Source organism: Corvus cornix, chromosome 7 (assembly GCF_000738735.6).
Source record: "Corvus cornix cornix isolate S_Up_H32 chromosome 7, ASM73873v5, whole genome shotgun sequence".
Lineage (NCBI taxonomy): Eukaryota > Metazoa > Chordata > Aves > Passeriformes > Corvidae > Corvus > Corvus cornix.
Window position 1 is genome coordinate 11,780,922 of NC_046337.1, and position 27,865 is coordinate 11,808,786.

Below are 27,865 nucleotides of genomic sequence, written 5' to 3' on the forward strand. Positions count from 1 at the left end.
TCACCTGGGATGTGGGAGCAGAGGTTCCTGCTCCGACCACTTCTGTGGCCGTGGGCCAGACGGATTTTACAAGAGATGTTTTTTTCTGGAGGGAGAAGTCAGACCTTATGTCACACTAGAAACAGTGGCAGCAAAGCCTCCTGAAAGGAAACGCCAGGCACTCAGTGGGAGCTCCTTCGAGGCTCCTTCAGGGTAAGGAAATCTTCAGGGTAAGGAAACTCTTTACAGACAAACATGTTGCTGTGATCTCAACTGTACAGGGTCACCAGGGGAATCTGCTCCCTAACAGACGAGTCTGTAAGGCACATGGGCTGCAGATGGCTCGCACCCTGCCTGCCCTCCTCCCGCCTCACTGAAACCCAGCCAGAGCCACTGCTTCCCCTGCATCTCCTGGCCAAGCCCCAGGATAAATACAGTGTTATCAAAATGGTCGCTCTTCCTCACCATTCACCAAGAAAACTCCATCCAAAGTGTACAGAAATATCCCCCCCCATCCCACTCCCATCACCAAATTAAATCCAAGGGCCCCATAAAAACACAGGATAGTCCCTTAATCGATAAGCAGCAATAAACTACAAACATTCTTATGTTCCTTATTCCCCTCTCTCCTTCTGCAGAGGCAACACACCTCTTTTTTAGACTGCAGCAGATGCTGGACATTTGTTCTGGCACCAGACATTGTCCTGGGACCCTTCTTTCTTCCCTCCCCAGGCTGGTCAACTTTGCAGTTCAAGGAATACTAATGCTTCCCTCAAATCCTCACTGAAAGACAAGGCTGCATTCTTCTACTCCCAATCCACAAGGTAACTGTTTAGTCGACCCAACTTGCATATGTAAATTGAATTCTTTAGAAACCAGAGTGCAGCAGGATTCCAGACACAGCACTTAAGGGGTGCTCTGGGACTTCTTCTCTCTTCTGCACATATTTTTCTGGGGAGAAAAACAGCACTGCTGGCTAGAAATGGGTGGGAAATTGTTTCCCGCTTTCTGAACCTTTTCTGAGATTTCAGCAAGTTTCCATTCTATGCTGGGACAAAGAAAACAACAAAAAAATAAGTCTTTGAGAGTTTTTAAGGAAGCGACTACAGAGCGCGCCGTCTACCCAGAGTAGCCAACAGCGGGCTTGTTTTGGAAGTCATCTGTGATCCAACACATCCAGCCTGCAAACCCAGGGCTGCTGGTCCCTCCAGCCCCAGGGGAAGCACTTCCTATCTAGGTCACCATGAGGCTCAGCTCTCTGCTTTTGTCCTGTGTAGTTGCTCCACATGAACCTGCTGGAGAGAGTCCTGAGCTCACCTCTCCCGGCCACGTGCCTGCCGACTGCAGTCACCACCAGGCTGCACTGCCAGCCCTGCTCCTTACCCTGCTGGCTATTAAATAATTTCCTTCAAGCAGAAAGGCTCCAACAACACTGACTGAAAGAGGCTGGTGAAGCTGAATCACTGTTTGATTTGGGGAAATAAAGTCCTGCTTAATGACTTGCCCACATCCCAGGCAACTGTGCCAGCTGTTGGCCTGCTGGCTATGCTGGGCTGAACAAAGCCTTTTGCCAGTTAAACTGCTGATTGTGAATCAAGACATTTGTGACTATCTAGCATCAGGCAGCAAAAACCAGGGCAGGGATTCCCCCTCTAGCTCCAGAACTGAACAAAATGACAGCACTGCAGGGTCATCCCTGCTGTTGGTAACTGTTGCACAAACATGTCTATACAGCCTTCCGGACATGAGGGACTACTCTGGACCTAACTTCCACTCAAGATGCTTTTTCCCCATTCCCTGACTCAGCACGGTCAACCAATCACAGTCTCAATGCTTGCTCAAAGTGATGGATTTAAAGATGATCTTTAATTTTCACCCTGGCCATAAGAATCTTATTCCAAAGATCTGGATCTTGTTCCTAAAGCTACCACTATTCCACTCACTGATTTCTTTTCTCTTTGTGATGGAATGGCTTTGCTTTGTACAGCACTTTTAGATCTGCTGATGTACAGGCTATAACAGCAGCAGCACTGAGTCAGTATGGATACACTCCTCCTGAGAGAAAATGGCTTCTCCTGAAGGGCTGAGAGTAGTCACAGGAACCCCTACGCCTAGGGGGAAAAAAACAGCTGGAAGTACTAAACATGCTTAGAAAGCTGTAGCCATCTCCAGGGTCATTGTGTTCCCCACCAGTCTTTCCTGACCCAGGGATGCTCTTGCGCAACCACTCCATCACCTGGAATAATCCACCGTGTAGCACTACTTCTAAAAAAGAAATGCAAAAGATTGTTTTGATCTGGTGACTAGAACCTGTAAATACTATCAAATGTACTCCGTCAGCAACACCATGACATTGGAAAGTGATTAATTTTTGATTTGAAAGTGTAGGCTTTCCAGAAAATGGGATTAAGCCTGGATTCAAACTCCACTCCTGGATTTCAAGTCCCTGTTTGGATGAGGAAATGGAACAGGAGAACTAATTGAAGGGTTGTTTAGTCTCCACTGGAACTGGCCTGAACACCCCAGCAGACTGGTACGTAGAACTTAAATGTGGTCTACTTCAGTGATTTAACTACTTCTAGCTGCACACTGAAAACCCAGTAGAGATGCAGCTCTGGGCAGCCCAGCAGCCCAGCTTAGTCACCATGTGAACATTCAGCAGCCCTGGCACAGGGTTGGCACCAACAAGCTCCAGCTTATCCTATTATTTTTCCTGACCTTAGACACATGATGGAATGAAAAACACTGACAAAAACCATGAAGACACAGAGAAATTCTCCAAGAAATGCAATTACAGGAGCCAGAAAGGCCCAGGTATGTGTCTGTGGAAGAGCTACCATTCCCAGTGTCCATGGCTCCCATGGACCAGCCTGCAGATGTCTGGAAGTGACGTGATACTGAATAGGCCACAATTAATATATGCTTATCTCCTGCTTTTTCTTCTGCAGGTGCCAGTGTTATCACAGATGAATGATGGTGCTGCATGTGGTTTAACAAGAGCCACCTGCTTTTTTAGCAAACTAGTTCTTGTAAAGTTTCTATGTTCCTGGGCTCCCGGGGAAGAAAAGGGCTCTCTGAATGACAGATGCAGTGAGATGGTGACTCACTGGGGGTTTATGCATGCTACTGATATTCTTGTCTCAGAAAAACACCATAAGAGGATGCTTTATTAAATTATCTGTTCAACTATTTACTTAGGCCCTGCTGATTTAAATTTTTGAAATAACTTTCTAAAAAGAGAAGGAGACACTGGCTCTTCATCCAGCATTTCAGAGCCATCCATTTTACTCTCTGCCTTAATAATGTAAAATTCTGTCTTTTCTCCGGGTGATGGATAAATGCAGGCACGTGGACCAGAGACTGGTACTGGACTGGTGCTCCTTTACACATTCTTAAAAAGTAGTGTCTCATGTCACATTCTCGTAATATTTGAAAGTTTCCATCTCATGCAGAACATGCGAAGGCCCAGAAAAGGCTTTCCAGTTAATCACCAACAAAGCTTTTCCAAAAGATCATAATAAATGCTTGGTGAGCCCTGGCTCTGCAGTGAATCATGGTTATGAGCTTGGCTGCATGAAACCGAGACCTTTGATACATGATTCACTGTAGAGTTGTTTTCAGGAGAAGGCAGCAGTATGAGAGTCTTCTGCCAAGGGGAGTATTTCAGTACCTCAGATAAAGATTGATCTTCAGCAAACCAGAGGATGAGCATCTTGGTGTGCTGGGAGCCAGCCTGTACCACCATGAAAACAGTTGTGTTTGCCTCCCTCACTGGTTGTTTATCTGGCACTTCAGTGAGGCACTGCTGGTCAGAGATGGACTAATAAGGAGGCAAGGAGGAAGGAGTCTTGTTCATGAGCCCGAGGAGAACTTGGCAGGGCTCGTTTGCACCCATCTGCTATAACCACAGGCATTAACCCTTGGGAGGGAAGACAGAGCAGTCTTACTGACCAGCTGCTTTGTAACAGAGAAGCCTGAGATATATTTTGAGTGTTAGAGGGCAGGATGGTACCAAGGAGCATGTGCTCTCTCTTTCAAACTGGGAACCACATTCCAAATTAATCTAGGAATTGTCAGCATAAAATGTTCAGGTAAAGCTTCCACAGCAGCTGCAGATGAGAAACTGTTTTTCCATTAGAAATATCTGTAAACTCCCATCACTGAACAGCCAGAACAGCTTTTATCATTCTAAGCCAGTCGCTTTATGAAGCAGCAAGACCACAAAGTCTTTCATCTTAAAAGCTCAACAACAGAAACTTTGAAGCGGTAATGAAATGATGCAGATCTCCACTCCAAAAATTATAATGGTCCACAGGCAAATCCAAAGACATCCCAGGAAACAGACGCCGAATCTGAAAGTTGAGCTGAGACTTCGCCTTCTTGCAGCAGAAATAATCCCCAAACTGCCCTATGTAATATCTGACAACCCCAGTTCTTGCAAAATGTAGCATGAAATGAAAGGAAAGACATTTCTAACAGCTCTAAAAATCATTCAGACCTCATATATGCTTCCAGATAGTCTCTTCCCAGGGCAGCAGTCAGGCCACAGGGGTGACTCAGCACTGCAGTGCCTAACATGATTCTGTTTCTTCTTCATTTAGCCAGGAGCAAGAGCTTTCTGGGTTTGTAACACGCAATGCTATCAGAAATACCACATTCCTGCTTTTTTGTATTTCCTTGCACAAAGTACTATTATATTCTTTCCAGCGTGTCTCCCTGTTCAGATATTTTCTCTCCTTGTAGACCTGAGAGGTCCCAACCAAGATGAGAAGTCCACTGGGCCTAGCATGGCTAGGCATGGACATGGCCCGCCTTCACCCCAGACACCAAGCAGTCAAAACACAGAGTGGGATGGGGAGCTGTAGGTGAAGCTTGTCCCCAGGCATGCTCTGGTCCCCCATGGTCAGTGCAGCAGGACAGCAGCAATGCCCAGCTTGCTGGACCAGCCTATCTCCTACATATGCGACAGCCATGCCACAGCCATGCCATCCTCCCTAAGAGACCAGGATGTACATATTTTAAATTATGATTATTTTATATATATTTATGGAAGGAGGTGACCTTTTAAGCCAAAAATTATACTGCAGCACCCAAAGGTTACAGCAGGGCAGAGTGACCACATAAAGCAACCTTCAACTGGAGGGCAGTTCCATCCATCTACCCCAAAATTTCAGCCATGCCAGGAAGAACCCAAGCTGTTACTCACCATCAACGGGGCTGAAGTAATCGTGGAGGTGGGCTGTGCTGGCTGCTCCCCCGCCCTGCATGAGGAGGTCCCCATAGGGGTTTGGGTGGCCAGCCATCAGCGTCATTTGGTGGTAGTAGTCAGCAGGGTTGGCTCCCGGTGGTGGTGGGGGCAGCCCGAAGAGGCCTCGTTCCTTCAGGTGCTCATGAGCCACTGTTGGAGCCGCAGGCGAGGAGAGAAACATGGGGAGAAGGTTCCCACCGCAGTGTTAGACCTCGGAGCTGACGTTGGTGGCCCCGTCTCCCCCCGCGCCCCCCGCCAGCCCCAGCCGCACGGCTCCGTGTAGGGCGCGTGTGACGTGTGCTTGGGCGTGCTTCTGCGGACAAAGGAGACCAGGCTGGGGCCTCTGCATTCCTCCATTTCCGCAAATTTATAAACAATCTCTCGCTCCCCCTTCTAATAATCTTCCAGTTTGGACGCAGCCAGCACCCCTGGGAGGGGGGAGAGGGCCCAGGCTGCCGACAGCAGTAACCCTGTCAGCATTAACATCCCTGCCTATTAGGAAGGAAAGACAAATGCAGCCCAGTTCCCGATAGCAGCGTGAGGAAATTAAAGCCAAGGTCTAATGCATAGAGCTAGGTTTAGTGTCTGGCAGCATAAAACCATTTTGGCTGCCAAAGCCAATTACACTCACTTTCTCCCAGCTGTAATTTTTCAAACCTGCCTCCCCACCCGCTTGCCCCATTAACTTATTTACCACCACCTTAAACAAGGAAAGAAAAAAAAAAGAGAGGAAAAGAAAAGCAACCCAAACCACAATGCCTTTCTTCTGCAGCAAACAATGAAACTGGTTTTGGAAGGAGAGGACAGGGCAGAACGCACCCATGCACCACCCATCAGACCTCTCTGTGGTGGGTGCCTGAGAATTTGGATGACCTTTTAGGGGAGGGAAGAAGACATATGCATGTCCCCATCACTATAGTGATGTTGTTTTAGTCATACAAGATAGTTTCATGTTGCCAGATACTAATCCAGGGGCCTTGTTGCTCTCTGGTGCCCTTTGCTTTGCAGTGTTGAAGGGCCGCTGGCCCCTGCAGCAGCTTAGGAGCCAAAGCATGCTGGGTTTGCTGGGCATGCAGAGACCAAGTCCCCAAAGCCCAGCTTCCCTGGGCACTGAGGAGCCACCTGCAACTGCGTAATGAAGCTCTTCTGAGGAAGTAAGGCATGACTTACACCTTGCCAAGTGGAAGCTGTGTCGTGCATTTTCCCCTTTCCCTATTGGATTTCTTTGTCCCCATCTCCCCAACGTGGGGTCTGATAGGGCTCAGAGAGCATGATCACCTCTGCCTGCACCCAGAGCCAGCTTCCCACACATCCTCACCTTCCCTGAAGACTGCTGTGGGGCAGCTCAGGAGTAAGGAGGAAGAAAGTATGGCCCCTTGCCTTCACTCAGGAGCCACCCTGACCCCAGACACAAAGCCAACAGGGGCTAACCCAGCTGGCATTGTCTCCCCTGCAACATCAGTCTCAGCCAGGTCAGGCAGCCAGAACAACTGTGACCCTCTCTGGGGAAAGCTGGGCTCCCAGTAGAGACATAAGAACAGGGAAGCTCCTAAGAGAGAAAGAGAGTGCTGCAGAAAGGAACGTACTTTAAGCAAAATATTTATAATATGATCCAGCAGTAATAGCTATTCTCACGCTCCGCTTTCTCAGTGCGATGATGCAAAACAAATGTGTAGTTAAAGGGGAAAAAAGAAAACAAAAAGAGACAGCTCTCCCACTTCAGAGAGCAGCTGCGGAGCCTTTGCAGCTGTAAATCCCCGGGTTTTAGGGAATTTCAGTTCTGGTGAGCTACAAAATCGCTGCAGTACCAGTAGCACAGTGTCTTACCGTCGGCAGGACTGAGGCCCCTGGCAGCAGAGATGACGGAGAGTGTGGGGCTGCTGTGCACAGAGCGGAGGTAATGCTCCATGTGGGGTGCCACGTAGGGGTGTGGTGGGCTGAAGGGCGACTCGCCAGGCCCGGCGGGGTGCGGAGACAGGCGGATGAGGGAGATGTCGGAGATGACGGGGCTGCCGCTCAGAGGAGGAGGCCTGGGAAGGAAACAGACACGCTGTCACTTACAGCCACCCAGAGCAGACAAAGCTGCTTGCCACCCTTCTCTGTCCTGCCCCACTACCTTCGTCCCCAAGAGAGGAGTTCAAGCATAGTGGGAAAACCCTCCCTTCTTGGCATATGCAGAGTCTGAAGTTCCCAAACTTCCCGTGGACACGAACCAATATTGCACTAAATATGTATTTGTGCAAGGTGGCTCACCCCAGCTGGGCTGTTGTGGAAAGGAGCATGAGCTGCTTTAGGCAGTGCCTGCACATAGAGCAGGCATGGAACACACCCTGTGCTAGAGATCCCACCCCACCTCCTTGCACAGGAGGCTAGCCATACAAAGATATTTGAAGCAAACCTGGGGTTTGCAAACTCCTCACTGCCCCTGGATATCCAGATGTTTAGTGCTGCCACATGCAGAAAGCCCTGGACAGGGCAGTCTGTGCAAGGATGGAAATGCTGCAAGGAGAACTTATGCGATCTTGAGCTGTGCTTTGCTCAGCCCAGCACGCGTGGCTTGGCCCGTGCCGGCGCAGCAGCCCAACCTCCTGCATCCATCACGGCCAGCACAAACCTCCTTGACAGGTTGGTGGTATGGTTCAGAGGGCAAAAGTTCATGAGAGGTTTTACTGCATGCTTTCTGGGGGCCGCCTCTCTTAAATCCCTCAGATCTTCCTCAGCCCAAGTGCTACCTGAGAATAAAGTCAGTAAATGCTGGGGGATTCAGCAGGTAACAAAAGTAAGTCACATGCGTGTTTCACTGCTTAAGCAGTTTTTTGAAGGGTGAAAAAGGATGGAAGAGAAAGTCTGCAGACTTCTCCCAGACACGTGCCCTACTGTACCCTCCAGCGTCTTAGACAAACCACAGAGGGTGCAAAGGAGGAAAAGTTACTCACCCTGACCTGAGAAGCAGAAAATCTGAGCTAGAAACTAAATGAGGCAGAGCTGTCATTAGGCAAAACAAAAGAGCAAAATCTGCTTTGTATTAGCTCCCTCTGTACTCACAGACTGCTGGAAGCAGAGCTGGTGTTGACACACAGGTCACACCAGGGACAGCATTCGTCCCTGGCTGGGTGCTCTGGCAAAGCTGAGGGACATGGATGTGCACCCTGGGGGGCTGCACCCTGGGCACAGAAGACAACAGCGATTTGGAGGTCAGGGATCTGGGATGTGGGCTGATCTAAGGGAGGGTATTACAAAGGCCCTTCACTAAGACTATCCAAATATGCCATTAGTGAGTGCATGTAAGATCTGTCTCTCCATGCATAGACTACAAACATGATGGTCTGAGCAGTTTCGACACACCACCAGCAGCTCAGGATCTCAGTCCCACCCTGCCTTATCAACAGTTCAGGTGTATTTCAATTTATTTGTAATACTTGCATATCAACAAAACCACACAGAAATGTAATACAAGCTTTGCATACTTATTCAGCAGTTTAACGAGCATGTTTGTCTTTGTTTGATCTTCTGTGTGTTTCTCTGTCTTTCCGATAAATTAGTAAACCTTGTGGCTTTTTGAACACTTTCTGCTGATGGGTAGTAAATTAAATGCTTTCTGAAATATTTATAGTTCAAAGTACTTTCCTGTAGCAATACACACTGTGGCTCAGTGGCATGAAATACCAGGCAGTGAAAACCCATCACACATAAAGGCTCTGTGGAGATGCACAGCCACCAAAACAGGTAGCTCATCAGACCCAGGCCGGGGTTTTGCCAGAGGAACACCCACCAGCATCGACCCTGTTTTCTTTCATGACACTGAAAGACAAACTGATGATGGCATTGCTATTTCAGACCTCATAACCTCCCCACCTGTGTTGCCATGGCCTTCCATTACCAAAATTATGGGGTGACCAAAGTCACTCTCCGGTGCCTCTCGCCATGACATCAGCCGTGGCGGCGGCGAGCTCAGGAAGCTGCAGCCGAGGCCGCTGGGGCTGGTTTCTGTCGAGGCTGCTAATAAAGGCATCCGAGCACGGAGCCGACCAATTTATTTCTACCGGGGAGGAGGGAGAAGTGAATCAAAGTCTCTGTTCCAGATTTAGTTTCAATTCATTTCTAATAATCTCCACCGCCTCATCTGGAAAAAATGAAACAGGATTAAAAAAAATGATGTCATTAAGAAAACATCTGACTAATTTTTCTTCTGACGAAGACTTAATATAAGTGAGGGGCGATGTAAATTAAAAGCAGCCCCAATCTTCCCTGGGCCACAGAGCCTGCCTTAATACATAAGCCATGAAAGAAGTTTTCTTACATATACAATAAGTTCCCTCTTTCATCAGTACTCACAGCTTCTCCCAAAAGGGTTGTGAACTTCTTTGATGCAGTCCTGGAACTATGTATTACCAGGTTTACGAGCCTTCGGAGCCTCTGCTGATCAAACTGTGAGGCCGACATCTAAAATGTGTATAACAATATGAAGGGTTTGCTGTTCATTTTCTCTGTGCTAAATTAGGCAGAAATGCTGGAATCCTTCAGAATAGGAAAACTCCACCCTGTACAAAGAGGTAACACTGGGAAAAAGATCAAGAATTTCCCCAAAATGCATGCAGCTGGAAACCCAGCTGGTGTTTGAACATGAAGTTGGCCCTGTGCACAAAGACTGGGCTAGAGAGCAGGCAGCTCCTTATGGCTCTGCTTAAAGCCTGTCCTTGCTCATTGTTCCATCTGTGGACTAGGACAGCCATACTCCCATCAAGGTCTGGCTCCTGTGAGCCCTCCCAGGCAGATATCACCTCTCACTGTTGTACACCTACAATTCTAGCAAAACAACATCCCATAGCACAGCAAATTGCAAAATAACGTGGCTTCCTGGAGATGCCTACCAGGAACAACTCACTCAGCCAGGGGGATCCTCTGCTCCTAACTCCCCAAAGGTTTGAATTTTTTTCCCACTTTTTTCCATGTTGCATTTTTTCTTACCTCATTCCTATGTCCCACATTGAGCCATCACACTGGCATTGCAACTACACAGTGAGAGGCAGCTGTATCCTCACAGGTCTGCTCCTTGCAGAGGAGAACCATCACATCCTGCTCTTTAGAGGCAGTGAATGAGAGATGAAGCAGTGCTGGAGGAAGGCAGCTCTGTCCCCATGCCCAGCTCACATCCAGGGCATGCAGGACTCTCCATGCCCATGCCCCACACCCTGCAGTGGGACAACCTTCAGCTTGGTGTGGTGAACCAGCCCATGCAACGAAACCACGGTGACAGAGCTGCATTCTTCAGCCTGCCCACAGAGCTCCCTGACCAGACCTCTGCTATCCATGCTTCTTTCCTGGATCCCACAGATAGCATGAGGAAAGCACCCCACCACCTGAGGGAGAGCTCTTGGCTTTGCTGAACACAACATTATAAAAACATTGCCGTCTGCAGTGGGATGAGGGATTTCACTGGACCACATGTATATCTGGAGAAAGTGGGATTCTGGTTTTCAAATAGGCTAAGGGAATTGGGTGTCCAAACGCCATTAAATTTAATGTTAGCCAGGGGCCTGTTTTCCCCACGGCTCCAGCGAGAAGCCCAGGCTTTATAATTAATGCTCAGGACTCGTAGAGCAATTTGCATCTCTGACGAAGCACATGAGCCTGGATTCATTTCCTCCCCTACCCAGGAGAGGCTTTTCCTTTGCTGCTCTTTAACAGAGGGAGACACTGAACTGTGAGAGATATTACCTGATGCCACCTAAGGGCTGCTGGGCCTCATGCTGATGGTGGGGGCATACAAGCAGCTAAAGGCTTTAGAGAGCAGGTCTTTACCAGAACAGTGGATGACCCCTCTGGGAGGGCAAAAATCTTGGCGCAATTTCCCTGTCTTCAGCTACCTGCAGAGCAGAACTGTGAGGCAGTGGTAACACATGACAGCAGAGGAGCACGATCAGCAGAAGAAGAGATACCAGCATCTGAGATGAGACACACACTGCCTGTGGGTCACTGGGAGACTTCTGGTGGTTTCCCAGGACCTGGTCACTCCTTAACAGTCCTTCACTGGGGAAAAGAGATCTGCTTAATTTTCCTGCCTCTTGGGTTTTGCTGAAAGGAGTGACAGCTCATCTGAAGCTCTGCAGTCTTATCCCAAAGTCTGGGGGAAGGAGCTGGTAGTTTGCTTTGAAAACCAAGACAAAGAAACCTCAGCCTGTGGTTTTCAGTGAGGCAGAGCACTATGTTCCTGTGTGTGCCTCGGAGCCTGGCAGGTGCTCTTCTTTGATGCCACTGCTGGATGTAGTGCCAAGAAAGAATCCTCATGGTCTCACAGCAGAGGAGCAGCATCCTCTCTGAGGAACTGGGCTGGGCTCCTGAGTAGGGAAAACCACAGGGACTGGCAAAATCTGTGCTGGCTGCTTTGAACAGGGCCTTGGGGTGTCTTTCTCCTGCTCTCCCTCTGTGGACATGCATCAGCAATCCCAAAATCCTACGTGGCGGAGATGAAGCAACATCTCACCGCATCTCGCCACTGCTGTGAGTCTGCTGCCTCTGCAAGGGGCACTCAGCAATGAATGTAACAGTTAAAGAAGTTGCACATTTCTGAAATAATCTCCACCAGTTAAAGAAACCCCAGAAAAATGCAGACAATTATCAAGCACTAATGTTCCATGACTAGTCTAAATTAATACTTATGTGACAAATAAATTCATTCTGCAGAAAACAAAGGGCTGAATACTTTTCCATATGCTTAATGGAATATGGACACTTGAAGGCAATTGCTTTGTTCTACAATAAAGAAATGCATAGCTGCTAAACAGACATAGAAGCAAGGAACAGAACTACTCACGGGGAGGAGTACCATAGCCCGGTAGAGTTTTGCCATAAGAAAAAAGCTCTTAAAACCAACAATCCTTTCTAAACCCCACATAAAAACCCTTGCTTTTGTTTTGTTTTATATAAAACTTCCTAGCCCATTTTTCCAAGTCCTGTTTTCCCAGAACACCACTTTTGTCTGAAGGAGATGGAGGAGAGCCATATAGATGACTGAAAAATGGACTGCTCTCATGGCAGACACTGAATGGATGGGATGCCAAACCTGTATTCAACAGGAAACCTGAAGTGCCCCAGGATTCATGCTAAATGATTCAGTCTAAACAGCTCTCACCAGCCCCTCAGCTTCACCTCTGTTTATTTCTGATGTAAAGTCCCTTACAACAGGAAGGGCGAGAGGTCGCAACAGTTGTGCGGTACCCTCAGGATCAAACCCCACGAGGTCCCTCAAAACAAGGTAACTTCCAGAGGTCAAACCTGGGCCATGACTATCAAATTCACATGGCATTTGATCATTCACAAAGATTTCCCTCCCTGCCGTTTTTTCAGCTCGGAGAGCAGAGGATGTGCTGCAGGAGCAGCACAGAGCTGCCTTGCAGCCGCCTCTCCCCCCAGCCGCTGCCAGGGAGCGCGGGGCAGCCTGGTAATGAGGCGATGGGGAATCACTCGTGCTTCCCAGCTCTCCCAGCACTGCAACAAGTTGATAATTACCCACTAAAGTGACCTGATGATCGAATATAAAACTATCAACTTGGAGAACCAGCCTATGTGTCCCTCTACAAAGAGATCGGGATGGGGACTCAAGAGACAACTCCCAGCCCCCTCTCCATCAGGATGCACAGCACAAGTAATTTTTTTTCCCTTGTATCTTCTCAGCTCTAAAATAAGGTTAATAATTTTTTTTCATATTCAGAAAGATGAATATATAGAAAATCAGAGCTACCTTTGCTAATTCAGCAGTTAATGCTCTCACTTATAAGATGTTACAGAGATTGTGAATCTGGACAAAAATTGTGACAGCTTTTCTGCAGAAATTTATTGGGCATGTTTCATGCAGTTTGTATTTTCTCTTTTCCCCTCAAACGTGTCTTTGAGCTAAAAAGGAAGCATAAAAATAATAATAAAAGATTTATAACAATAAAACATCTGTTTTAAAAGATATTCTTAACAACAAGGGTAAGTTCCCATCAGATGGGTTTATGGATGGAATTGGTAAATTCAGCATTGCAACAAGACTGTACAGCAAAACTAGATGTTTTTTCTAAAAGATGGGCCTTAAGTGCACTGCAAGGCTTGGAGTTTTAATAGTAGGAAATAGTAATTTCTCCCACTGTAGAAATTAAAGAGGGGAATCCCATGGCCAGTGTTACAGGTGTCAGATCAGGTAACTGTGGTAGTTCCATTGGGCCTTAACAGACACAAATCTCTGAATAGGAAATCCCTTATTTGTGAATTTGTGGTTTGGGCAGTGCCTTGAGAAGGATTTAGGTAGACACTATGAAAATCCCACTCCACATCCATTGGCAGTGGTAGTTGCCATGCCTACAGTCTAATCTTGTACTACTGAAATCAAAGCAAATTCTGCCAGTGATGGCAGGAGCAACGAGAACAGGTCTCCAACATGACTCCTCTGTTTTTCGTCTACACAGTATCATAATCTAAGGCAGGTACAATTTCTTTGCATGATTTTTCCCATCCCTTAGACTTAATGCAACTTCTAGCACATGAGGTCAATTTAAAATACTTGCTCCAGGTGAAAAAAAAAAATTTTTGGTTTTAAAAGTGGAAAAAAAGTGTAAACATCTTTCATTTCTCCTTTTGAAAGACCATTCCAGAACATACCTGACTTCAATCCTAAATTTAAAATATCTAACCCCAAGAACAAATCAACCTATTTGACTTTACCTGATATATATTATTTTTTAATCATGAAATCAAAAGTGTTTTGGTTTAGAGCTTGAAACCTTTTTTCATCTAAGTTTCACCATAAGTTAACAATGTTTTTAAGCTTGCAGGTTGTTGGCAGCCTCAGAGGGGACAGGGGCAACTTTTGGAAGGAGCAAAGTTGGGAGCCTGAATACAGGAATTGGTTCTCAGATTAAAAATTCTCCTGACCACATATGGTTTCTTATTGCATTTGTGCTGCATTTACCACAACATGGGTCTAGTTTTGGCTGACATTTGTAGCCACAACTGCAACACAACAACAATAACAATATTTGCTTTTAAAATGGAAGAAAACCGCAAATTTTTATAAGTAAGGTTGCCCTCCATTATACAACACACAAAGAAGCAAGACATCAAAGGTAGAAATTAGGGTTGATATGGGACCTTCAAACCCAAATCAAATTAGTGTCTTAGGGAGAGATCTTTGATTTAAGCTTAATAGTCGTGATTTTTTCTTGGATTGTTTCATACTTAATCAGCCACACAACCCACTGTGCAGACATATGTTCCCAAAGCACATCAAAGCAAGTAAACATTCTGTTTCAGATCCTAATATCCTTTTTTTATCCAATTATCTTACTTACATGATCTTTTAATTTAAGTTCTGAAAGCCCACCTCTTCACACAAGCTTTTCTTTAGGAATGGAGGTAGAAGGATGACCAGCTCAGTTCTTGTGAGATACTTGCCAAAAAAACTGCACAACGAATAAATCAAAGCACAGCAGATGAGGCTCTAAGATAGTTTCTTGAGAGATTAGTGATGAAAGCCTTCAGCTAAGAAGCATATTTTAAGAAGGGGAACTTCAAGGAAGGTAGATGAGGTGGAGAGAAGGAAGAAAAGTGAGAGAAAAGACATGAAGGAAAGTGTGGATAGAAGTACAGGACCCAGTGAAAGAAAGCAAAGCTAAGGAGCAGTGCAAACCTGGAGGCATGTGAGCTTCAGTTTGAAACCACCAGACACGAGAACTTGATTCCAATAGTCACAAAATTTGAGAGCTGGGGTGTCAAAATGCTGCAGGCTCAGGGTGGGGAGGGGATGAAGGCTAGGCAGTGGCATGGTGGATTGAAGGAGCAAGTCTGGTGGGAATTGGTGGGGAAAAAGATGGGGAGAGGTGTAGACACAGACCAGATCCTGATGGCAGAGCTGAGGGAGATCTGAGAGGAGTCAACACTGGTGTGGGGATGTGGGAAATGGGTGTTAGAGAGATGTGTCGGATGTGACACAGCTGTTTCTCTGCATCTCAATGTTTTCCCTTGGGACACATGTTGAGGATATTAGCACTTTCAAGTGAATACTTTGCTTGTAGCTGTGAAGACATTGGGCTTGGGAAAACAAATGGAAGTGTATGTTTGTGGGGAAGAAATCTGAATTTTTTATCCCTGCCCAGTGTCTTCTTCCTATGCTACTTTTGGGTGGAGGCTTCTCTCCCTTATAAGATTATAACATTCAAGTGCTACAGATGGGTTTAGCATTTAAAAGACAATTCCTATACTACTTTGGAAAAGTCTGTTTCCGTGTTATGACAGCCCTAACCCATTGAGGAAAGAGAAAGACAGTGGCAGCAACACCACAGCAACGGAGCTCATGGAAGAGTCAGGCAAACCACAGAAAATGCTTATTCATTCATTACACTTTAAATCTGCCTTAGCTCCATACCTGTCATATCCCAGAAAAGCAAAAAAAGACCATTCCTCTTCATCATGACTGTAATACAATCAACTGGCTGCAGCATTACTCTAACCAATGTTAACTAACAGAGTCTGTGTCTGACATCTATAATTTCATGTTAACAAATTAGGTAGACTCCTGCATTTCCTGGTACCTTGAATGCCCAAGAAGCTCATAACTTTTCTTTATATGCGAAATGTCAGGGAAAGGGCAAACAATGTTATGCCAGAAGACCATAGCCAAATCACTTGGTTGGAATGTGCTGTAAATCATGGGGTGAATGGAAAATGAATCTTTGTTCCAGGACAACAACTTCCAGCATTAATGTTTCTGCTAATATGCTCCTTTTCTATTGGGAATGTCCTCTTCCCATAATCCAAGGTCCTATAACTTAAATCCTATAGCTAAACAAGACACCAAGGAAGGAAAACCTACATCCAATTAATTACAAAACCCTGAAATGTCCTGCTTCTCTTTTCTAAAGTACAGGACAAAACCATTGGTGTTCAAGCTTTAGAAAGATGACACACTTGCCCTAAGCAGCAGTAAGCTGTTGTAACTAACCAGAAGTAACCAAACCCCATAGTTTACAAAGGGGAATATAACAAAATGGGAACAGGTACAGCACAGATCTCTACAAAGCCTTTCCAGACACAGCAGTCAGAGGAGCTCTGTCAGTACATAGAGGTGATTGTGATAGTTGCACAGAAATACATCTCACACACACACAGACATGTGCCAGGCACTCTGCTGGTGTGCTGTGTGTGTACCTGCCTCTGGTGCATCACAGCACAAAGGAGTAAGAGACGTGTCTTCCCATAATAACAAAGCTTTTGGCTGGGGCTCCCTGGGTTTTCTGCAGGAATTAATTTTACTGGCATTTGACACATTTTAAACAGCAATAGCACTCACAGTAACCTCCAAAGGGAAATATTCCTGAACAATATATAATAAATACATTGATTTCTAATAATAACCACCTGCCCTAAATCTTTTTGCTGACAGATTTAGTTGGACCAAAGGCCCTTTTCACATCTACTTCATGACAGTTCCCATCACTACATAAAGACTTTGAAGTGCCCTAACGTGCAGTAAAATGCGAGATAACCTAAGAAACTGTCAATATTTCTTCACTTCTAAAAGGAAATGCTAATGGCACTCAAAGAGCTCAAGATGTAATGTAAGATCTGATCCAGCAGACTGGCTGATCTAACCAGCCTTTGCTTTGCAACGAGTATGCTGAAAAGCAAGCAATTATATAGTGAAGAGCAGAACTAGGTAAAAGTTTTTCACTGATATGACTGAAGGGAATAAACCCTTTTTATTCCAAAAAAGCTTTATTCTTGGAAGCATCTTGACTTTTCTGTACAAAATAAGAGAATTAACAATAAATCAGCACTTCAACATGAATTTCTTCTTTTTAACCTATCACATTTTATTCCTTTCTTTTTTTTTTTTTTTTATCATTAGGAAGAAAATGAACATGAATGAGACATAAATGTTTTAAAAAATCTGGACAACATTCTGCCAGGGTCTAATTTTCCATAGGGAAAAGTTAAGCAAAATAATTCAGAGTCTCTCTCCAACTGCCTGCAATAAACAACTGGCATTTCTCTGCCAGCTCTAGCCTGCAATGTAAGACTGAGAAAGGCTCTACAGCAGGAGAAGGTAAAAGCAGTAAACAGAAGCCCAGTCCTATGGTAAAACCCCAGCACTGCTCACTGCACTGTACAACTTGAACATACTTCAAAGGAGCCAGGATGCTTCCCCCATCCCCAAATCATCACCTCATGGTAAGAAAAGATGAGGCGTTTTATATCTCATCTGCCATGTAACCACCCAAAAAATCTTCCTTGCAAAACTCCTTTGCTCCCAGATCCGTTGGTGTCATTGACTACAGCTGCTCTCCTATTCTTTCAGTTTTTCAACGGCATAGGAAAATATAACACATTTATCAAGGCAGGAATACGGATCTGATGTTCCCCAGCTGTTTACTGCTGGAAGTTTACACTAGTGCTTTTCAACCTGTGGTTTGCAAAACCCTTGGGAATCACTAAAAACCCCTGTAGGGGCTGTGAAATACAGCAAAAAATCTCTGCATGCCTCTTACTATTCAGGCCAAATTCACTATACTATGTTCAACAACTCTGCTAGAAAATTTTTAGGGAGGGCACAGACTGTAACAGCTTGAAAACCCCTCACTGACCCTTATGCTTCCCAAAATCAGTAAAAATTACAAACAAAATATTCTTAGAGTAATCCCTGACCACTGCCCCAATCCATCCTACACCCACCAACATCAGCTGGCACAGGAATAGGCACGAGTGATTTAGGGAGCTTTGCCACGCCAGTGCAGAGGTAACCCCATCTCCCGTGTCAGCTGTGTACCTACAGCAATATCCCCTTCCCAACACCACGCAACAGGAGACCTGCAGGCCTCATCTTTCTTATCTCATGCAGCTATTCCTTATGCAGACACATTTCTGTATACAAATCCCATTATACTTGACCCTCAGTTCACCCTGTTTCCATTACAACGCTGTAGACTCAACCAGACTTGCTCCAGTGCCAACTCTGTGCTGTCATTCCTTGCGCAGAGTGGTAATAAAGAAATCACTGTTTTAAGCTGACAAAGAACAGATTTCTTACTAAGTAAACACTGATGTTTTGGTAGGGAAATTAAGTTATAAAATTGTGTCTACAAAGGGAGACCATACAGATGGAGTTTGTTAAGAGACAGCAATACAGTCAACAGTGGTTAATTCAATTGCCTGCTACTTATCAGATTTTTTTTTAAAAAGGCTTATCCAGCTTTTGCAAATGCAAATGCAGAAAAGCATTTCAAAGAGCCGTTGTCATTGTAGCTGGAGAGTGATGAACACACACACACATGGCCCTTCCAGGCCAGAGAACCCGGTCCTGCATATCCACCATGGCTGTGTTGGTGTCCAGCAGGTCTGGTGCTCACCGGCCTGGCAGGAGAGGAGGCCTGAGCACAGACAGCTCATCACCACACCACCACCCTCCAGTGGCTTCTGTCCTTAGGGCTGTGCCATGGCCTCACTTCTGGCCACTGCTCTCTGCCTGCATGGGGCCTCTCATCAATACAAGATACCCCAGACCTTCCTTCAACTCAGGTTAAAACTGGGCACTAAGCGCAGCTGGGTAAAAGCAGGAAATTCAGTATCTCCAGTCCTTAGATGACCCTTAAGTTATGCCAACCTGACCTCAAATGTCACATCTAATTCCCAAAAGCACCAGGTTGATGCCAAGTCGCTGAAGCTGTTTCTCTCCTAAATGCTGCAATGGCAGAGGCACAGCCACCCTTTATGCTTCCCCTTCCAGGGAATTTCAGCTGGGTTTGGGGTGCTTCCTGAAAAACAGGGGTTTTTTACAGCATCAGTGCTGGCAAAGGCCCCCAGACATCCTCCTCACACTAACAGTTCTGGTGCCTCCTCTACTGCTGATCCAGGGGCAGAAGCAGGAGGATCCTCATCACTTCACAACCTCAAAAATCACCCTTCCTGCATCCCACCAAACACCAGCTTATGTGGCATTTAAGTGGTGAGAGGGATGAGACCCCCAGCCCTGTTTCTGCACACTCAAACTATGCAGAGCCGAGGAAGAGATGGATGCATGGGCACCTGCAGGTGCTCAACTCACAGGTTACAGCCACTGCTTTCCATAACAGCAGCCAGACTCTGTCTGAGATGGTACTCTAGGTAGTCTGAACACAACCTCAATGTCCTCAATGGGGGGACAGTTTAAAACGACCAGAGAGTTGTGGAGGGGTTTTTTTGAACATTTTATCAAGAAGGATAGAAAACATGATTTATCTTTTGCATAGGATAAAGTTCACTATGGGATTCAGCATGCAGCATGATGTAAAGTCTCAGGCAAGCCAAAAGGTGTTAACACTGTGTGCCCTTTAAATGAGGCAATTAGTCAGTAAAACGAGATGTGCTTAGGTTGGAACTATGTAAATACACTCATTTTATTAATACAAGGCAAAAAACTAAAAAAGAGATATTGCTGGGCAATTAAGTCACCAAGTATTGGTTCTATTTAAAATTCAAGAGAAGGGATATTAAACATACTCAAATTTTAATGGAAACATTTGCAGCAGTTTTAATAATTCACAAAAGGAATTATGTTATTTAAACAAAATGTTATTTAAACATTTCTCTCTGGTTTTGAAAAAGGCAAACACAGGGCCATTGTACTGTGGTCTGGAAATGAGAAATCAGAACTGCTCAGGTGCAGTGGATTTCTTTATTCATTTTAGACAACTCAGTGGCAAACAAACCAAACCTGGAAATCAAAGCTATGCTGAAATCCCAGTAGTGAGGTTTTCCATGTGGTAGAAGCTTTTGAAAGTCCCATCAGTCATGTTCTTGCACCATCAAGTATCACTTGCAGCTCAAGCTGATTTCAGTGGGGTGTAAGCTCCTACATGCATTCATTGTAGGAAAAGGCTGCTGATGGGATTTCAGTAAGAAATTCTTCTATCTTGAAGTTTACTTTGAGAATAGAACTTAAGATCCTGCACTTTGCATGTTTTGGGGTTTTTTTTATTTAGTTCTATCAGCTGCTTGATTTGTTTAAATAAGGATGTAACAGGTGAAAATAATGTGGATTTAAAAAATATTTTATGGTTTAAATAATCTATAGTGTTATTAGTAACCAAGGAAATTCAACTATCCAGATCTGAACTGCCAATATTCACAATTCCTTTTGTGCACGTCACATCACAGTACAGTAAAGCTGTTCATGATCTAATGGCAATATAATTACTCTTATCTAGCATGCAGTACACTTTTAGTACTTGTGAAAACCATAAGGATTAATACAACCGTTCATGCCTACTATAAAGGAGTTTCTAGCCAATGAAAAAAAAGGCACAGGCCATTTTCTAAGGTCAGTCATAGAGTATCTGAGGGACAGAGCAAGTGCAAGAAGTTATAAGGACCTCTTGGCAGGAGATAAGCTTTTAATTACAGAAATCCCACATGAAAGCTCTCATTCTGCTGTTCAGTGAAGGAGGACAAAAGTTTGACAAGTCAAAAATTAACAACAAATGCAGCTCATGCTATTGTACCCATGGATTTTTACAGGCATATTTGTCAAGTTCTTGTAACACCTCCCAAGATGCCACACTGCCTGGCTGCACCATGTCCATCTTCTACCTTCAGCCTTCAAGCTTCTAAAAGTCTACAGGTTAATTTTTAAAGATTTCCTCTTGGACGCCACTGGCTCTTTCAACTGAAGCTCAAATGTGATTGGGGAGTGCAGACCATGGCACACAGTAGTCCAGGAGACTACTTCCAGCCCAGCTTTCACCCAGTGAGGATGGTAACAGGAGCAGGAGATTAGACTGAGACCTTGCACTGGTAGGTAAGGAAGACTAGACACACACCCCCCACATGTACACACAAATCCTTTCTCCACTAGAAGTTCGTAGATCGCAGCAATTTTGCTGGTGAATGTGAGAACCACAAAATTGCCCTGCCTGGGAGAAGAGCACCAATAAACACAGAGAGGGAAGGGCTGGGTTTATGAAAAACAAAGTAATGAAGTCAATCACAGAAACCAGATCCTGGAAAAAGTCCAGTTTGGCAATGTAGTCAAAAACCAAACGAAGGGATAGGAAACCACTGCATCTAGTGCAAGACTTTGGGAGGGAGCACAATCTGCTCTTCAGCACAAAACACCTTAAGGAATTTTCTGTCCGTCAATTTGTGCCCTTTACTCACTGAGTCACCCTGGGAAAGGTCACTCACCAAATATGCTGCACCAGAGTGACATACCTGAAGCAATTTGACACCTGCACAGAAATCAATCCCAAGTCTCTGCTCACCATCCATCCTTATCAGAAACCGTCACACAATTCACCAGACATGCAAACCCTGCTTAGCGGAGATCAAGGAAGGAGAAACCAGGCTGACAGAACCCTGAACTCCAGCAGCACGTCAGGACTTGAAGGGAAAGAAGTTACAGCTCACAGAGCTCCTACCTTCTTCACAGTTGGCAGAAGCCATCTCTTAAACATACAAACAAACAAACAAACAAACAACTCTTTGAAGAGATTCTTATTCTTGTGCTAGCACTCATCCGGGCACTGACACGATTCAAACCAGACGCGGTCGAGGGAAGTCTGGAGTCATACCAGGTTTAGCTCTCGCATGCCAAGAGAGGTCAAGACCTAGCCAAGCCTTGAGTAGACAACTTGCATAGAAAATCCCAGGACACAGAGGAAGTGGTGTTGGTGGGAGAATGCCTTTCCCTTTGACTCACTAGGCAAGGCCACGTGACGATGCTCTGGTGAGGAATATGAAGCAGTTATCCTTCCTATCCACTAAAGCCCAAAAGTCCAGTGCATTTGTCCTCTGTAAAGATCCTCTGGAACCCTTAAAAAACATGACTCGTAAAATATCTAAGCTGGCTCAATTCCATTTTAGTCTCTTACATTCTGGTCATCCCACATCCTGAGTGAGGGTTGGAATTTCTCTGGCCTAACCTGAAAAATGGTTGGGTTATGTGTTTGTTAATTTCTTTTCCAAAGATGGATAGAAATCTATTTGACTTTGGGAGTCTACTATTTTTTCAAGTGAATAAAGCGGTTTGGGGTCTGCTGACACTGGTTTCACCGTGACTATTTCTCTATTTCTATATTATTGGAAATAATATACCAACAGGTAGTAACTCTTTAAGCATTAAAATGTACTGGATAAAACTTTGCAGATACCTCACTGTCCATCAGTTCCTAGCAATACTTCTTACAGAGCATCAGTTGGGCTGGGGGACTAGGAAAAAAGGGAAAAAAATAGAAATGACTTCTATATGATTTCTGCCCTGGGAACCAACTGCAAAATCCTTCCAGCTGGTCTACGGAAAATAGAATTATTCACCCTGACCTGGTCCCTCCAATATACCAACTCTCATGTTGTACCCTGATCCCCAAAAGATGCCATCACAAAATGGGTGCCTTGTGATCTGGGTAAAACAGCAGCAAAGGCCTTATTTCAGTTACTCCCAGAAAACTGCAAACATCATTGACTCCTTGAGAGTCTTTTCAAACAAACAGGACCAACACAGTCTGACCTGAGTGGTCATCAGCTACCCAAAGCAGCACCTCAAACACTGCTAATTCCTTGAAAATTTGGTTTTCCTAGGAAGTAGACACTTGGACATTTTAATTGTCCTGTTTGACACCAGTTCTGGGACCTCTGTGATGACGTTGGAGTCACAGCAATGCTGTGTGGAAGTAACCACCAGAGCTCTAGAGTCCCTCTTCATTCGACCTTGACTTAAACTTTGCAAAAATCATCTAAAGAAATCATCATCAAGTGAAGCCTTTCATGAGCATACCTGAAGTCAACAGCCAAGTCCATACTGGAACAAGTAAAACCACCGATATGAACTATTTTTACAGCACAAATACACAAGCAGGATTTAGTAAACATTTCTATTCTGTGGTATCTTCAGAAAAGCACCTCTCCTCAGGACAGCATGTGAAGATGCATTTAAGTTTCTCTGAAGTCAACAGACCTAAACAGGCATTTCTAATTAAACATATACTTACATGTTTTCCTGAATAGGAAGAGGTTTTAAAACAGTTCTGTAGCCTAGAGCACTTTCTGTGTGACCCTCTGCATCATCAGCTCATCGTTTTTTTTCAAGTATCTTCTACAAATCTTCTCCTTCTTGCTAGTCCTCATTAGATTGATCTTCCTTTAATTTACTGATTTGATGACTGAATGCATTAATTCCTTCACCACCCTATCATTCTACACTCTGCTTTCTGTCATCTACAATGCAGTTTTCTCTTGTAAAATATCATACTTCACTTGAATGAGGATGAAAGACAGCCTATGAAATCAAGTGTTTTATCTCACAGTGAAGACAAAAAGTCTCAAACAAGAATGCACATGTAAGAACACCACCTTAATGCAGCTGTAAGCTTGAAACTTTCCTATTTTTAATGTATTAACCACACTCTGGTAGACTTCCTCTACCAGTGGTAGTTTGGGATGTGTGGTTACTCTGTGGGATCTTAAGAGGCTTTCAGATGAAGCATTCAATCAGCAGGTACCATGTCCAGCAGCTGGTTTGCAAATCAAAAGCCATGTAAGTAGCTCCATAACCAAGCTAGGAAAGCCTAGCTAGGAAAGGGGCAAGAGGGGAAATAAGACAAATTCTTTTCCAGGATGCTTTCACAGGATCAAAAGGGAAAATATCTCAAAGGCCCTTACAGGATTTAAGAACATAAATTTATTTCTTTGAGAGACTTAAACCCCTAAAGCTGAATGTGACTGCATTTTAGACAGCCCCAACATATTTTTTCAGTCTTGCTTGACTGCACCCAGGTGCTGTTATTAGTGACTTCAGTTCATGTGTGCAGAGTAGGAAGAGATGTAAGAGAGACACAAAATGAGTTGTGCAGGAAGAAATACCTCTGCTGTGAGGAGGCTACACCTGTGCAAAAGAAACACTGGCACACCAGTGCAGCCATAGAAAGGGCAGGAGGTGGTGGTGGAGCATAATGCTCACATTTAATCTAACAGTATGTGCTCAGCAGCAGGGAAACCATGGTACAGGTCCTTCTGCTGCCCAGGGGGTGGAAAAGGACAGCTCCTACCATGCTCTAAGGCACCACCCCCCCACCCCCCCACCAAGTATCTGCTTTAAAAAATCATCAAAAGGCTCACATTCTCCTGGTTCACTATCAGCTACCACAATCAATTATATCAAAAACCAACCCCCCACACACCAATAAAGTGAGACCAGGGAATGCAGTAAACTTGCTCTTGAAGTGGAGCCTGGCCAACTGATATAATCTAAACCTTAGATATGTTTTTCCATAGCACATCCTCCCATGAGATTTGCCATGTGCATGCTTCTACAACAGAGAGGAGACAGGGCAGAAAACACCCCCACTGGTCCTGCAGGAGCTGCATGGCCTGGGCATGCACACTGGGCTCCAAGTATGCACAAGCATAATGCACCTCATTAACATGTCTGTGTTTCTTAACTTCACTCCAGCCACTTTATGAATTTTTAGGTACTTAACTCCTTTACTAGAGATGGCTTTAGTGTCCTGAGTTTCAATGGAGGTTGGAGTAGTTTGACCTTAAATAGGATCCAGCTTGTTTGAAAAACACATTGAGCCTTTGCATTATCAGCACTTGACAAGCCAGTCCTAAGAGTCAACACTATTTTGAAACCCACAACACCCGCTTTCAAACATTGTTAGCCAGACCCAGTACACTGGGATTTATGATCTGAAATAATACAGGTACTTTTAAAAGTTTGACCCTTGAGAAATTCTCTAAATTTTAGCTGTTAGCTATTTAGTATCAATGGTGAAACATAAAAGAACAGGAATCAAGAGTCTCCAAGGCAGAAAATTGTGTAAAATCACAAATTCTCAAAATGGTCTGACACACAGAAGAAAAACATACTTATGTGGTTTAGTGTCAGAGTCAGGGATCTAGAAAGCCCGCTAAAACACACACCCTCCCGCAGGAGTGATGTGCAGGACTGAGATTTGCCAGAGTAACAGCACCCAGTTCTGCCCTTTGGTTGGTGCAGATGTGTCTGCATGGTGTCAGCTGCACACAGGGTATCCAGATCCACAGTTCTGCCAAACCGGGTCCTTTTTTCATTAGTATTTTTTCTTTAACTTTCCCCCCAGCCATCTGGGTGGTCCAAGAATCAGACCCAAAATACCTAGGATCCTTCGAACCACATGTTCTAATCCCAGCAGAATTGACTCAGTCCTTATCCATCCAGGGTAAATTGACTTCCCTGCTCTTTGCTGCGTGGGGGGAACTTTTGGATGAGATTTGAAAATTTCCGCTCTGTATGGACATTAAAAATCCTACATTTTTCTTCCAGTATCACAAGCCAGCACTCCTGCCATTAGTTTTTATCTCTCGGCACCCTGTGTAATTTGCTCCCCATGGCCACTGGTAGCTGGGAATCCAGATTAACCAGCCCCTGAAAAGTGATGTGCCGCAGGCTTCATTCCACAAGCCAATGGGATGGATGGGGTTTGTCCATTTATCTTCACACACACTGGAAGGATTTCAGAGAAACAGTGAAAATGAGGAGGCTGAGTGGATTGATATTTGATTGTATGCTGCAGGCTGCGGCCTGGCCAGTTCATTAGAGCAGGGAGGAGGATATGACAACATGCAGCAAATATCTGGAGGGACGTGTTACACAAGGAGGTGTGCTAGGAGCAGACGGGTGAAATTCAGGAAGAGGAAAAAAAGGAGGGTGGACCAGGAGAACTGCATGGAGAGCTTTATATACTGAGAAAGGATTTGCTAGAGGATAGAGTAAAAGTTCAACCAGGAGATACAAAACCAGGAGATACAAGGGGAAACCCACAGACCCCCGTGCAGTACAAGAGAAAGTGCTACAGAGGAGCAGAACGCTGCAACAGGTCTCAGCATCTCTTGTCTTCATGACCGCAAGAAGCTGGTGAGAGGTGAAATACCATCTAGAGAGGTGACTTATTTAGGATTAAGAAAAAGAAGAGGCCAGGAAGGGCAGTGCTCCCCATCTAGCTGAGAGAAAACTTGAGAAACAAATTCGGAACGCTGGAGTTTAAAAGGGCAGGAAGTTGGCACTGAACATTTATCCATTTTCACAGATGCTGAAAGCAGTGGAGAATGGGCAATCCTATGGAGATAGCTTCTGAAAGACACGCACTCTCTGTTTAGAAACTCTTTAGAAAGCAGCAGGAGAAGAGAGTTCAAATAATTTTTTTTCCTAAAGCACAAGCTTAACAGTGGATAAGGTGGAAGCATGAAGTCACTTTTAATCTACTATAAAGTGAGGTAAGCAAAGGGATTATTACTTAAGACTCGCTGACATGAAGCTCTGAGAATGACATTTAAAAGCAATGGTGGATTACAGAGTGACATCATATTAAATGAACACATGCCAGAGGTTTACATAAAAGACCTCAAAGATCACGCTTTTGTTCTCAGTACTAAAACCTCTTAGCCATTTTTACTCTTCTGGCGGTGATTAGGCTAAACGAGAGGTGCAGTTTTTCACAGCACAAGCAACTCAGTGGCCCAGATCTTCACTAAGTGCAAATGGGCACAACTCCATCTGAGCTCACCCAGGCCCCTCACTCCAGCCCGATGTCACAGCATTCGGCAACTGGAGATCCAGCCCAAATATTTCTAAACCCAATCTGCATTTCATTGCAGCTTAGTGAGTCTGAAACCACTTCAGGTCCCTCTGGACTTCAGGTTTCAGTTACTCAAAGTACTCTGAAGGCTAGTTAACTAAACACACATGACAACAATATCCTGAATTTAAAGAACAGCATAGATGTGTAAATCTCTCTCATAATGGAATATGCTTGAAAAATTTTAACAAGATTCAAAAGAGAAAGATGTGGAGGTTTGTCGGTTTGGTTTTGTTTGCTTGTCTGTTTGCTTTTTGGTTTGTTTTGTTTTGCAGAATAGTTTATGAGACTGGAAAAGCCTACAGAAACATATTAGGCCTGATCAGTGTTTTGGTTTATGCCTTCCCCATTTTCCAAAGACCTGATCAGCCTGTCGTCCCACTGAGGCCAGAAGATGCTAGGCATGTACCTTCTCAGTTTCTGCACAGGCAGGTAGCGCTATATACTTCTTCCCTGGTGCCTGAAAATGTGCTACAGGACCAATCTTGGAAGCCAAACAAGTCTTAGCTCTCAAGATATCAAAAGGATATTACTGTGATAACATTTTAGAAATGAGGAAAATAAAGCACAGATGGAATTAAAGTAATTTTTCCCGCTCCCAGAACATGACAGCAGAAGCCTAGTATTTCATCTGTGGTCTCCTGGAGACGGATCAAGTGACCATCAAGTATTAATCCTGGTATTAACAGTCCCCCAAATCACCTCCTGTAGGTTACCAAAGAGCCACCTAAAAGCAACAGACTCCTGCTAATTACAGGCCAGGGAGAGGTTTGAGCCAGCCTTCTGGAGGGGACCAGCCCCTGCAAACCGTTGAAAACCTGCACATTCTGATTTTCTTAAATAAATAAAAGAAGCATGTGGGAAAGAAGGGGACAGAATAAATTGGATGTGGGAGCCCCCAAACCTGTTTCCCAAATGAGCAATGTATCTATTCGGTGAAAGTCGTAAAACTTTGCAAAACGCATAAGAAGGCCTCTCTGAGCAGCTGTTTGCTTTGACTCCGGAGGGAGCCCGC

At 44.8% G+C, this 27,865-nt stretch overlaps 1 protein-coding gene and 1 long non-coding RNA gene across 3 annotated transcripts in view; one reads left to right on the top strand and one right to left on the bottom strand.

Moving 5' to 3' along the window:
* GLI2 (GLI family zinc finger 2) overlaps positions 1-27,865 on the bottom strand; it is a 190,950-nt gene that overhangs the window by 34,756 nt on the left and 128,329 nt on the right. For both annotated transcript variants that reach the window (XM_019290581.2, XM_010407004.3), the window contains 2 exons: positions 7,055-7,257; positions 5,186-5,377 (listed from right to left, as the gene is read on the bottom strand). In XM_019290581.2, the coding sequence (XP_019146126.1) occupies positions 5,186-5,377; positions 7,055-7,257 (395 nt within the window). The remainder of the gene's footprint in view (positions 1-5,185; positions 5,378-7,054; positions 7,258-27,865) is intronic.
* Positions 625-3,737, top strand: LOC109145692. The gene is made up of 3 exons (XR_002047328.3): positions 625-2,512; positions 2,703-2,793; positions 2,928-3,737. It is a non-coding gene; the product is annotated as an uncharacterized LOC109145692 (long non-coding RNA).